Consider the following 13,346-nt stretch of genomic DNA (forward strand, 5'->3'; position numbering starts at 1 on the left):
TTACTTTGAAGGTCACTTCCGGCCTGCTCAGCTGGCTTTGACGCGTTCGGACAGCACGTACATTCGAAAGTCTCGACTCAACCGCACTTGGCTCAGGCTTGTTGATGCACCGCTGTGATTGGCTCAAAACCAGGAAGTGAGAAACCGCGACAACCCGATTGGACGGAGGAGTGTCAATCAACATCGTTGAGGTTGTTTATCTGCGGCCACTTCACTGTAATACGCACAGTAGGCTGTTACAGTCATACACAGTCAGATAGATAGATAAACGTATAAAAATATGTGATGTGTGGGATGTTTGTAGTTTAATGTGTGTATTTTTGGACTGGAGGTCATGTTGTTATGACCACTACCTGTTACAGTAATACAAGAGGATGACAAGGCTCAACACTGAAGCTGTTCAGATTTAGGTTTCTGCTGCCATCTAGCGCCAATCACACCACAATAAGTCAGAGTGTTTAAAATGCCATGTGAGGATGTTTAAAATGCTCACATTGGACACATGGTAACAGTGACAGTAAAGGTCCAGCGCTTGTGACAGAATGCAAACGCAAGACAAAAACACAGTTTATCATTAAATTGTGCAATAATGCCTCACAAAAAGACAGCTGATATATTTAAGTGGTGCCACTTTATATTTGGGGTCCTTGTGTAACTGTGCATATATATGTTACTGTGAATTCAAAAAGGAAAAGGAAAGTGATTTGGTACCTCATCTGATTCCTAACAGAGTCTTTGAGTCATACACTTCAGCATGTACGGAAAATAACGTTTTTAAAAATGAATGAATGATAAAATGAGGTTTACATCGAGCAGTTCCTTGTAAATCAACAAGTGAACATTAAACTCAACCTTCACCAAAAACCTTTTCTGTTTTCCCTGAACTTAGCACCGCATGCTTTAGTTTTTTAAAGGAAACTCATTTGGAAAATACAAGGCATCATGTTGCAGTTGTCTGTCCAGACTCAATTGACTCATGTAGTGAAGACCGTTAAGACATTCTTAGTAATTCAAGTAAATAACCGACAGTGAGAAACACACCGTCTTCACTTAGAAACTATTTTCAAAGAGGAATACCAAGGACAACAATCACCTGAAGATCGATATCAGCAAAACCAATAAGCTTTTGGTGGACTACTGTTTAGGTCTATTGAGAGAAACAAAAAACAGTCAAATTACAGTATGTATAACAAATAACTTGTATGTGTTTACATGTTTGTCCAATAAAGCTGATTCTGATAGAACACGAAGAATCTACAAAATCTAAAACACGGATGCGTAACACACATGTTCAACCCGGCAGCGCAGAAGATCTCTACAATCACCACAGTTTCCTAAGATTAGTGTCACCATATAAGTTTCTGACCAAATGTGAAATATGGTCACAATCTCTCCTTCTGTGAGTTACAGCATTGAAAAGAACATTATGATGCCACACTGAAGTTAAATATAAAATGTCATCACTTCATCATTTTATCCTGTCAGACATTTGTGTGAATTCTTGTCATGATTAGTGTTTAAATTCTAGAGTTGTGTCCATAAACATGTTTTTTTTTAGGTCACAGTGATCTTGACCTTTTGATTTTTAACCACTAAAATCCGATCAGTTCATCCGTAAGTGCAAGTGGACATTAGTGCCTATTTAAAGACATCTCCTCAAGGTATTTCTGAGATATCACGTTAACAAGAATGGGATGGATGGGAGTTGACCTGGACCTGGCCACGGCTGTCGCCAGTGTTGAGGCATGAAAACCAAATTGAAAATTGTCCTGTCAATCAAACAGTTTTGGAGAGTTTGCAAATCTGCGACCTGCAATGAACACACAAGATAAATGTGCATATAATTCACATATTTATTCATATTTTTATATATAATCTCTTAATCAAATACATGCACAAAGTACAAATGACACATTCTCTCTCTCTCTCTCTTTCTCTCTCACACACACGCACACACACACGCACAAACACACGCACATTCAGAGTTCTCATGGGGATTCAGATAGGACACCCAGCTTTGTGTTTGCGTTGTTGTCGGATTCTTCCTCGGGTAAAGGATCATACTGTCGGCGATACAGCAGACGTGTTACCAGGGTGATGATGAACATCTCCAGGATCAAAAGCTGCTGACTCATCACTGTGGAGACAGAAGGTAGACATGGAATCAAAAGGGGACCTTTCATTTTCGGGTTTGTGACTGAATGAATAGAGGGATGTGTTGAATCATTGTTCATCATTATATATATCAGCTGTATGTTGACTCACTGTATCCTCTGGCAGGGGCGGAGAAGGGCGGAGAGCAGGCGATGGTTCCGTTCAAAGCCAAGATGTTGATGATAGCTGTTTGTAGCTGGCTCAGGACCAGCACCAACTACACACACACACACACACACACACACACACACACACACACACACACACACACACACACACACACACGTACACCAATTAACCTTGACAAACAGAATGCTGGAAAATCCTGTAAAAAACATATGACAGCCATACAACCTGATATTTTATTAGAAATGTGTGTTTACCGACGGCCAGCCATATAGAGTTCATCATATGGTGTGTAAACAGCGGTTTGTGTGCAAGTGTCCTTCTCATGTGTGTTTAAAGCGCCTCTTGTTCTCTTACCTGGTACATGGCGTACTTGGGGATGATCTTGATTGTACGCAGGGTGACCCTCAGGTGCATGAACATGATCGCTACAGGCCACAGGGCTATGATTGTCAAGATGCCCACAAACGGGTTGATCCATATGGCAGATCCGGAAATGGTCAACTGAAACATGGTCACACGCACACACGGTAGAGTCAGGGAGTTAGCAAAGGCAATGAGAGAGAATAATTCTGAGAGAACGTGAATAGAACAAAAGACACTTCACTAATTTAATTGAACACTATTGTTTACCCTCTTCTTCTTCTTTTATAGTATTTTTACACTAAGTACTTATTATTTAGTTTCTTCTGTTAAACAAGTATTTCTTTGGCAAAATAGGGAACACTATATAACAAGCAAAAAACACACGCATAAGCAATGTCGGACTCAGGATATTTGAGGGGCAGGGGCGAAAAAAATAAAAAAAGTTACCAGCTGTATGCAGTGGGGCACCAGCATGCAGGGAATTGTAATACACTTGACTGAAAGGGCACCCTAGATGGCACTTTATCACATTTTCTCCAGTGGAGGGGCACCCTAGTTCCTTTCAGGTCCATGCATTTACATTCTCATGTAAATATGAAGCTATGCAAACATCTAACAGTCATTGTTTACATCACATTTACAAGCTAGGGTGTGGAATAAGGGTGTGGAAGTTTTCGGATGCTGAAGAAAAGTGCAGTGAAGCATGGCATGAAGGGAATGTTGCTCAAGAACCAAAAGAAAGAGATTAATGCTAATGTTGTCAAGTGAGACCGCGCCAGGAATCTGTTCACACTGCCGAGTCAAGCGGCAACATGAACGTGTTTGGAAATGACTACCAGCTTCAGCTAAATGCTAACGTCAGCATGTTAACATTCTCCCAGTGACAATGCTGACATGCCGATTTTTAGCATCTGTAATATTTACTGTAACATGCTCAAAATCTACGTTTACCATGCTATGCTAATATTTGCTAATTAGCACTAAACACACAAAGGAGCTACGGCTGGCTGGTATACACTGTAACAAAGGGAGGAAGAAAATTGTATTTATGTTGTGCCGGTAATCTGTTACCTGTTGAGTCATGTAGCAACATGGACATGTTTTGATCTAAATGCTAATGTTAGGATGCCGACATTCTCTCTGACAGACAACTAGCATGGCTAATAAAAATGCTATTGCATTTCAATGAAAGTTGGCAGTGTGTTTCCAGAGAAAGGATCAAATGCATGAGTCTGAAATGATGTGACTTGACTCTTGCTGATGTGATTTCATATAGATTCATGTTTAAAGTAACTCTGATTTGAAAGTAATTCATTAAAGAATCATTCAGCATTGACAAATCACAAGCCAACAGTATCCTGATGATTTACTCAGTCAAACAAAAGTTACACATTATTTGATCATGATAATTGAGCACCGTTATTATTAAGTGCTTGAGAGACAAAGAGTATAGTTATGTTCATTTCTATCTTTCTAATTTCTACAATTACAAGCAAACAAAAGATAACATTGGCATTCTGGTCTGTAGCGACGCACTCAAATAACTTTATGACTCATTTAACAGCAAAAAGCTTGGAAAATAACTGGCACAAACAGCGATTAGGGAGACATTAACACGGGAATTTGCCAAGCAGCATTATTAACTCACATCACTCAGGTTAAAAGTCCCATTGGTATAGAGGACAATGGAAAGGATGGTGAAGACAATCTTCAGGACTGCAAACTGGAAGGAGCCGAGTTTGAGCAGGAAGAGAGTGCGCCTGGGGTTGGAACAGAGGAAATTATTTTAGAGACTGTAGAGTAGCCGCTGATGACAGAAAATGGTTTTAGTTTCTAAATGTATCATGTAAATGATTATAAGTCTATTGTTGAATCCCCATTTCCCTCAACAGGACCTGGATTATTACCGCAGGATGTTTTGGACAATTGAGACAGACCTTGGGTCAGACAAGTCAATAATGGAAAGTTCTTTAATGTGCAACAACAACATTTACAGTCCCTCTGAGGTGCATTATACCTTTCTACATTTCTTATCAACAGAAGTGTTTTCCAAAGGAGCACACACACACCAAATGATCCTGAAACTAAGTTGTTGATGGGAAACTGGGCCCTGCATCAAAGGTCTGCTTAAAAGGATTGTATTTGTTCTCAGTTAATGAATCTTAAGCAGTGCACAGCCATATAAATATGCACATCTGTTGGTTGTTGCACGAATCCTGCATGCATATAATTTTGCATTACATAAACAGACTGTACCTGCAACAGACAGAAACACACAACAAATAGTACATGGCAGAAACACAACTGTGCAGACTCAATTTTTAATTGCGCAATCAACTGTGACAATGCAGCGAGTCTACTCAGCAGGAAAAGGGCATGATGGGATTTGTTGTGCTACGGTACACATGCCTTGAAAGAGTTGAACGGCCAGGAGTGTGTTCAACCTGCAATCACAGAACAGAGAACACTCCAATACCATAGGCACAGAAGATTTCTGAGGTTATGCAATCTTCAACAAGCCAAAGGCCACATGAAAGACCTCCGCGCTCTAGCCTGACCCCTAAAACAACACGTATTTCGTATATCCATCGTAGACGCTGCACAGGACCTGTGCTTCATTAGCATTGCAGGATGTATCGATAGCCACCTCAATAATTTTGGCAAATACACTTTTTCACCTTCTTTTAGTAAGTATGCAGCAACTGTTTAGCTTAGCTTAGCATAAGGACTGGAAGCTATAGGGAGCAACAGCTAGACTAATCTTTCTTGTGTCCATACGTCAAACCAAATCTGCTAGCACCTCTAAAGCTCATTTGTTAACAAGTTATAACTTTTAATCTGTACAAAAACCAGTGTTAAAGTGTAAAAAACGACAATTCGCCAGAGCCACACTAGCCGTTTTCCCTTTTTCCAGTCTTTGTGCTAAGCTAAGCTAACCAGCTGCTGGCTGAAAACAAAATAATCATCTCAGTAAAAGGGATTGTTTAAGATTAAATTATCATTCTGGTTTATTTCAAAATGGTGTATTTCGAATAAATGTAGTGTTGTGGCTACATGTCTTATGCTAACCTTGCACTTGCTACCTTTGTTGTACAGATTCAGGTAAAAAGGACTATATCGAGGCAATGAAACCCAATCAAAATGCTCTCTCTGTTCATAGCATCTTTCAAATAGAGACAGTTTCAACTTTATGCTAAGATGCAGGTTAATGAGAAGGTTAGCGTCACGACATGTCTGTGTTAGCCTAGCATAACAACCGGGAGCTGGGGGGACAAAGCTCATCTTCCCTGGGTCCAAAAGTAGCAAAATCAGCCAACATCTGTAAAGCTAACGCGTCATAACTCATTTGTTCAAAGGCTAAAAATTACAGTACACCAATTCTAGGCAAGCCATTTTGCCTTTTAACAGTCTTTGTGCTAAGCTAAGCTACGCTAAGCTAACTTCTGATTACAGCCACTTTTTCCATGGTGCCTGATTTCCATTCAATTTAAATCAAAACCAAAAACATGAGCAGAAATGAAAGGTTAATTGTGTACAGCAGCAACAAAGATATGGTCCTTTGTCAATATTTACACTTCCGACTGTACAGTTGATACCAAAACTCTTGAGGCTTAATGATGTGATGAAAAAACTCTCTCCTGCCAAGGATAATAGGATCAGATTTCTAAAACCACATGAAGCACTTGCTGCTGTCATCAAAACAAACATGTGCTTCCTTCTGCCTAGTGTTCCTCAGAAGCCGGGGTGTTGTTAGGGATGAGTCGTGTTCATGAAAAAAGCTGGTGGTACTGATTATTCTAACCACAGACTGGAGTGTTTACCGTGTGATAGCGACGAACGGCAGGCAGAGGCAGCAGCAGCAGCATGGACCCGTGCTGATCTTCAGTTTATGTGTCCTTGCTCGCCTCAGGAAGGCCTCGTCGCCACCCACCTCCTCCAGCATCAGGATCAGGAACTTGAACACCACGACGGCAAAGTAGCTACAGAGAGATAAGAGGAGAAGAGACGGGTAATTGGGAATAAGGAATGAGGTAAGGAGGGAGAGGAAAAAATTAAAGCCATGAGTCCCACGCATATTACACAACAGTATCACTGTTTTCTATAAAATCCTCTGTATATTGTGAAGTTCAAGTTTCCCCTCTGTGATTTTTTACTTCGGGCCTCTGTGCGTAATAACACACAGCGCAGCAGGCGATGAAAGGTGAGAAAAAGAGAGGCAGAGAAAGAGAGAGACCCACCAGGCAGAGGTCATATCAGTAAACATGGTGGCTCTGGGGATCCACATCCCCAGACAAGACATGGTGGCAATCACCTGAAAAACAGAAGGAGAAAAAGGAAATGAGAAGATATCCGACCAGTAACTGTGCGTTTTCACATGAAATGGGTGAAATTGGTGTTTCCGAATACAATTTTCACAGTGTTTATCTTACCGGCGCGGCCCCGTTCACCCAGACGATCACGCTCTTCTTATTGTTGGGAACATTCTTATAGATCCAGACGCACTCCTCTAAATAGACCAGCATGGACACTGCCGCCATGAAGGTGAGCGCGGAGTACAGGATGATGCCAAAGATGTCCAACTCTGGAGGGAGAGGAGGGAAATTACAACAAATTAGCCGGACTCAAATCTGAGCTGCGATTCTGGACCCCCCGGGATGTTTTTCAGAAACTGAACCTTGATGCCATCTTTGATTCATTTGAAATGAAGATAAAGAGTGTAACATGTCCTGACAAGACTTGAGTCTAGACATGTGTAATAGCTGACTTTCTTATCAGGAAGGGAAGGGGATGGTGGTGGCGTGGCACTTTGAGATAACCGTTTGATTCTCGTTTCAAACAAACAAAACCAGGTAGTTTTAGCCACTGTCGGGAGATTTGCAGACATCTTTGTGGCAACAAAAGCGGATATTTTTAACACCGACCCGAACACTAACACTAACCAAATGGGTTTTGTGCCTAAACCTAACCATATCAAAATTGAAAACTAAAGAAATGTTAAATTTAACGTATGTGTGGTTTGTAGAAAAGTACAATGTCAGCTTTTATTTTGGCGAGTGGGTTGTGTTTACCATATTTACCATCTTAGTTTTATATTTTCTGACACTGGAATGCCATTACTTTTACAGGTATTTGGTCATAAACCAAAGTATTAAACAAACTGAAGTTTTTTTTACAAGAAGATCGCACTACATTAAAAGGTATGGGAACCATTAAGTGGTGAAAATTCATCTGGAGGGGGACAGGAATGTGCGTACCAGATTTCACTGCAATCCATCCAATAGTTTTTGTTTTCGAGACATTTCACTCAAAATAACAACCAATGCCAATCTTCCGGGAACAAAACTCTTTGCCAACCCATCCATCAGTTGTCAAGTAATTTCAAAATTGCACCGTGTCACATGCCATTATAATTGACGCGCTGTGTTGCGGTGCTACAGAGATACTCTGGGCCAATCTCCAGAGGTGAGAGAGCACGCTTGTTGGGTACAAGTCCCAGCCAAAAATCATCATTATTATCATTTTTAGATATTTTTTCAGTGAATTACCATTCCCACTATTTCAATTGCAATATCTGTCAAAACAATAACAATATGATTCTTTATTTAAAACCTCTGTTCAGCTCTACCTTTGGGATCATTAATGTCTAAACAAAAACACATAATTCTTATTTATTACTTACAGATTTCAGTCTGAACCAAAGAACAAACCAACATTGTCATCCTTTGAGTCATGCTGCTAAAGCTACATTTGCACGCGAGTGTCATGGGAAAATGAAGAGTATAAGCTATGGAAGACTAATTTAAAGTGAAAAGGTAGCTCTAAAAATGTTAATTTAAATCGTTTAAGCTAATAATAACAGCAGGTTAAACAAATATAATTTTTTGCCGCTTGCTCTACCAAAAATTGCAGATCCAGATTTAATGGGGTTAACAAAATACTGATGCATTTAATGACCTGCGTAAATTCTGTGGAGTCCCTTAACTGTGTTTCTTTGAAGTAAACAGACTCAACAGTTATTCTCGGCTCATTATGAGGCAATGAAAGTGAAAACAGCAACCCAGCAAATGAGGAAAAAAGTTTATTTCTTTTTGAACCTGGAAAACAAACAGATGGAACATCCATCGATTCACTGAGGGTTGGGCTGTGCACGGCGAAAGAGATAAGCTGGAAGAGTGCCACTTGCGGGAATAACTGGAGATATTCATCAACAGACGCACCTGAATTCCTTCAGCAGATGTTTCAATCAAACAAAGACAGGTGATGATGACAAAGCTGCAGCTATCCGATAACAATGAAAGTGGGAGGAAAATCTAAGTGAATTGTTTTAGTATGTTGCCCGTAATCCTGAGTCATTAATTCTCTGGTATGCAAAAACACACACAAACAATCCTATTTAATGATGGTTCCTTCCTCTACTCAAACTCTTTCTGTCCTTCTGTGTTGTGTTAGTCCTGCTCTTAACCATCTGACAGCTAAGCAGCGACACATGTGCAGTGGTTAGTGGTTGACTGACAAAGCTGGTACAGATGGTACTTGTGAGACCTTTAAAGTTTTACGAGTTTGGGCCAAATTAATTGGTCCAAACTTGTGATGGTAAAAACAGATTTTGAGGCGGAGGCGTATTTTTAAAACATACATATAACATTAAGAAACTTTGTTAACAAATACATCTTACATTTGTGTTTTGTTTTTGAAAGAACCGTGACCAAGATATGTGATAATCTGAACATTAAACAGCTGAAAACGTATTTGTCAGAGCTTTCTGAAGGACCCACCGACAGCCACACTATAATAAATAAAAACATAATGTATGCAACTTCATGCACTATGTGAATACATTTTGTGGCGGACCCTGCCACCTTTCTAGCTTCAAACAGTGTTCTGGGAACCTTATTTTCCTCTGAGAACAGCTTGTTGATTCACTTTATTAAATAAATAAATAAATAAATGAATAAATAAATCTGAGATTGTATGATTACCTCATTAATATCGTGAATATGAAAATTCTTGGTTTGAGTTTCCTATCAAGAAGTATAAATTACCTTTTTTTTCTCTTTTGACTGTACTTTCATTCAAACTATTTATTACGATACATACAGTGATTTACTACGTTAGGATTTAAGTCCTAGAGATATTGCTTCGCTCCGGCCTATTTAAGTGGATTTTCTCGGCAATGCTGCAGATGTCAACTCCTGGAAGTGTTTTGAGACGTGAAGTGTATAATCCAACAGGAGTCGGCCTAAATAGTAATTTACTATAATAACACCACCACCCTGGTGAAATGGATTAATGGATTTAACTTGTTGAAAAGTCTAAACCTGAGCTCTGAGCTCTGCCTGAACACGCGGCCTTATATTTATTTGGCAGTTTAAATGGAGGCTAATCTTTTACGTCAGGGAACTTAAAGGGGCACTACGAATAACTTTAAACATCCTTTTTATTACTAATACAAACTCAGACATATTTATTTTTTCCATAGGTGAATACACAAGCTGTTCTCAGAGGAAAATAAGGTCCCAGAACACTGTTTGAAGCTAGAAAGGTGGCAGGGCCCGCCACATATAAACAAAGTAAAACAGTGTGAAATTGTGTTGTCCTTTAAGAGGATTTGTTTATTCAGTCATGAAAACAAACAGAGTTTATTTATTTAGTTTGTTTAGGCATAAAAAAAACAGTCAATGAAGATTTTTCTCTTCTAAATAAAATGTCTTCCACAAAACTACATAGTGCACCTTTAAGAGGGATTCAAGGGTGCCCTGCAAACATCGTGAGAAGGAGCATCTCTCTTCTATCACTTCATCCCAAGGACTGAGGTGCTGCTGAGGGGGGAGGACACCATCCCACAGCCTCCCCACAAGGTCCCATTTAATCCGACCCACAGCAGTTTCGTCCCCCTCTGCCCACTGTTACCACATCAACCCAGTAAACAAAAGTGTGATCGCTCTGTGCCGGCAAAACGCAGATTTTGGATTTCAGATGTGGATCTGGGGTGCCAAAACCGGTCTACTCACTGAGGATGATGTCGATGGCGAGAGGAGGTTTCTCCATACAGCTCGGGTGCATAGTTGGGTTGGATCCATTATTCATGCTGGCTGCTGTCGGTGGTATTGTCTCTAGTTCCAGTTAAATGTCAGAGCCTGTGGCTGCTTCCACCCGCAGAGAGACGCTCGGTGCGTAAAAAGTCCTCACTCTCCTCTCCAGAGATCCAAACGACGTCCTCAAACTTTCCACAGAGGGATATCTGCACCCTCAAACACTTGTTGCGATCTCTGGACCCGCCCCTCTTTCCCGATGTCACAGGACAATGAGTCGTCTGCAAAATCACCACATCCTGGGTAATTGACGTAAAAACGTGGGCAGATTGAAAGGGAGGATAATGGAGAGGTTTTTTTTCTGTGCCTTTCCTAACTTTTCTTTTTTCTTTTTTTTTTTACTGTTTAGCATGATGCAGCTATGTGTGATTTATGAAGAAGAAGAAAATGAACAAACTTGTGTGAGTCAGTCATATTGGTAAGGAAAAGTCACTTTTTCTTGGTGGTCTGTGGTGAAGTTTCATCACAGAGGTGGCTTCGGTGTGCACCATTTATTTATTTTTCATTTCTTTAAGCTCTTCTCCCTGTTTTCCAAAGAATATTTCAGTTTCCTGTGACATTTCTTCACCTGTCTGGAGGCAGACACAGCATCTCCTCTGAGGGGTGCTGATCACATAGAGACATAACATTCAAATATTGGTTCACTCGTTTTACTGGAAAAACTCCATCCAAAGTTTGGATGCAGCCAGAGGCCATGCAGCCACAGGCTCTGACTCCATCCAAAACCAGTGGGAGAAGCAGAGAGTTTACAGAAGTATGTGTGTGTGTGTGTTTGTGTTATGGAGGAGGGGGTGTATCTTAGGACTGTGGACCCGTGGACGACACATCACATGCCCCCACGTTTCCACAGCAACGTGTGCAGGGCTGTCGTCATGTGAGGCATTTGCTGCAAATCTTTTTGTGCCCTCGGCTGCGTTTGAGTGCTTTTCCACGGCGCTGAGAGGCCGGCGTGGAGCCAAACATAGCTGAATTAAACACAGTATTCTGTAATCTCATCTCTTTAGATGCCTTCCACATCCTAGTCTGACTGTCTTTGATTTCAGTGAATCTTCTTCTTCATATCCACAGATGCCCTCATTTTATCTCATATGCAGCTCGCTGATGTTGTTTTATTACACCAGCCTGTCTGATCAGGCAATCTTGGCTTCCAGAGGTTAGAAAAACTGAAGGGCTTTGTTTTCGCCTTTGCTCAGAGATCAAATTGGTTCATCCTCGAGCTGCATGTGCAGACAAATTTAAGAAAGGATTACAAAAGATGACTAAGGGGCATGAAAAAAACAGCCATTAAAGAAACATCCTCGGGACAGTATTGCACCTACAAAGTACAACACAGCACATGTGTTACTCAGTATCGACGTGTTTCCCGTTATGACAAACTATGAGCTCTCTGATTCTCGCCTTATATGATCATTGAATCATTTGAAAGTTTCCTGTTGGCTCTGGCTGCGTCAGGGCACACCTTCACTTATATTTTTGTTGGAGGCTCATAAAGGATTTGTCCAGACTGGCCTGAGGTTTGAGAAATTAAACGGAAAGTGAGCCCAAGATTCAAGATTGACATTTTCAGGAGGCTTCCACCCTAAAATAAACCCTTATTTAATTCCAATTTCAGTATAAAAGCATAAATGTGAACAATCATTTCTGGGAAAGTGATTACAGGAACAGCTCGTGAGAGCAGTCATGTTGATGTGACTGAGACATGAGCCTTGTCTTATTCACATCTGTGAGCCAGACATTCGTTCAAGTTCAAGTTGATGCAGATTTAAAGTCAATAGACCAGAAAATGTCATCTGATCACACTCCGCATGGAAGTTCATACGCTCGTCTGCCAAGGGACACTGCTGGCTATGTTTGTAGATACCTCTGTTTCTATCTAGATCACTGTTTAATGGTGGATTTTTCCCTTTAATGGTTAAACCATCCGAAGGTCTTTTCGTGAAACCACGGCTGCTTTGGCCTCGCGGACGTTAAACTTGTTTGGCTTTAAACAAGTCCCTGTTTACTTTCCCTCAAAACTTGACACCGAGGTCATTACCTTAAGAGCTTGTAGCTAACGAGTGCATGGCCACACCTTATGACACACATGCGCAAGAAGCAGTTGTGATCTGTATTTTTTCTTTCTTTATCATGTAGGGTTCCTGTTCGGACTGTTTAATAAAGATAAACTTGCTTTTGTTTTTCTTCATTTTCCACTTTAAAGTTTTAAAATCAGGAAAGATACTGAACACAACAATGTAGCAGTAAATCCATTGCATCTGCAAATGCAGCACTATTTCACCACATCTTGGCATTTACATTACTTATCATGTGCCAAATCATGCTCTCATAGCTGTGTGCTGTACAGATGTGATGAAACAGGAGTCTGTTCTGTCCCTAAATGCCTTAATTATGATTTACGAACAGCCATGTCAGGCGTCTTTGTAGTGAAAATCAAAGTGAAGAAGGAGGGATTCTGAGAGGATGAGCAGAGCGGTCAACAACAGTCTCAACAGCAGAAGTCAAGGGCCTGGGTGTCAGACAGATAGCAGAGGTCGAGGTTCATCTAGGATCCTGAATCTCAGCTCACAGAGATGTTTGACTGCCTTTCTCTCTTATAGGTATTAAGTA

General features: G+C 40.6%; 1 protein-coding gene across 1 annotated transcript; it reads right to left on the reverse strand.

The window, feature by feature from the left end:
* Window positions 1-1,839: 1,839 nt before the first annotated feature.
* Window positions 1,840-10,891, reverse strand: slc51a (solute carrier family 51 member A). Its single transcript, XM_073488607.1, has 8 exons — window positions 10,659-10,891; window positions 7,077-7,228; window positions 6,885-6,958; window positions 6,468-6,626; window positions 4,295-4,406; window positions 2,638-2,784; window positions 2,266-2,371; window positions 1,840-2,137 (listed from the first exon to the last, which is right to left on the reverse strand). Exons 1-8 carry the CDS (start codon window positions 10,732-10,734, stop codon window positions 1,989-1,991), a joined length of 975 nt encoding a protein of 324 aa, XP_073344708.1. The 5' UTR covers window positions 10,735-10,891; the 3' UTR covers window positions 1,840-1,988.
* Window positions 10,892-13,346: the final 2,455 nt, after the last annotated feature.

This window comes from Pagrus major, chromosome 19 (genome assembly GCF_040436345.1).
Source record: "Pagrus major chromosome 19, Pma_NU_1.0".
NCBI classification, from domain to species: Eukaryota; Metazoa; Chordata; class Actinopteri; order Spariformes; family Sparidae; genus Pagrus; species Pagrus major.

Coding starts and splice junctions, on each gene's coding strand:
- slc51a (XM_073488607.1), bottom strand. CDS start 10,734: ATGAATAATGGATCCAACCCAACTATGCACCCGAGCTGTATGGAGAAA. Junction 6,627..6,884: donor ACTGATATGACCTCTGCCTG/GTGGGTCTCTCT, acceptor ATCTCTCTGTAG/CTACTTTGCCGTCGTGGTGT. Junction 2,785..4,294: donor GGACTTTTAACCTGAGTGAT/GTGAGTTAATAA, acceptor ACCATGTTTCAG/TTGACCATTTCCGGATCTGC.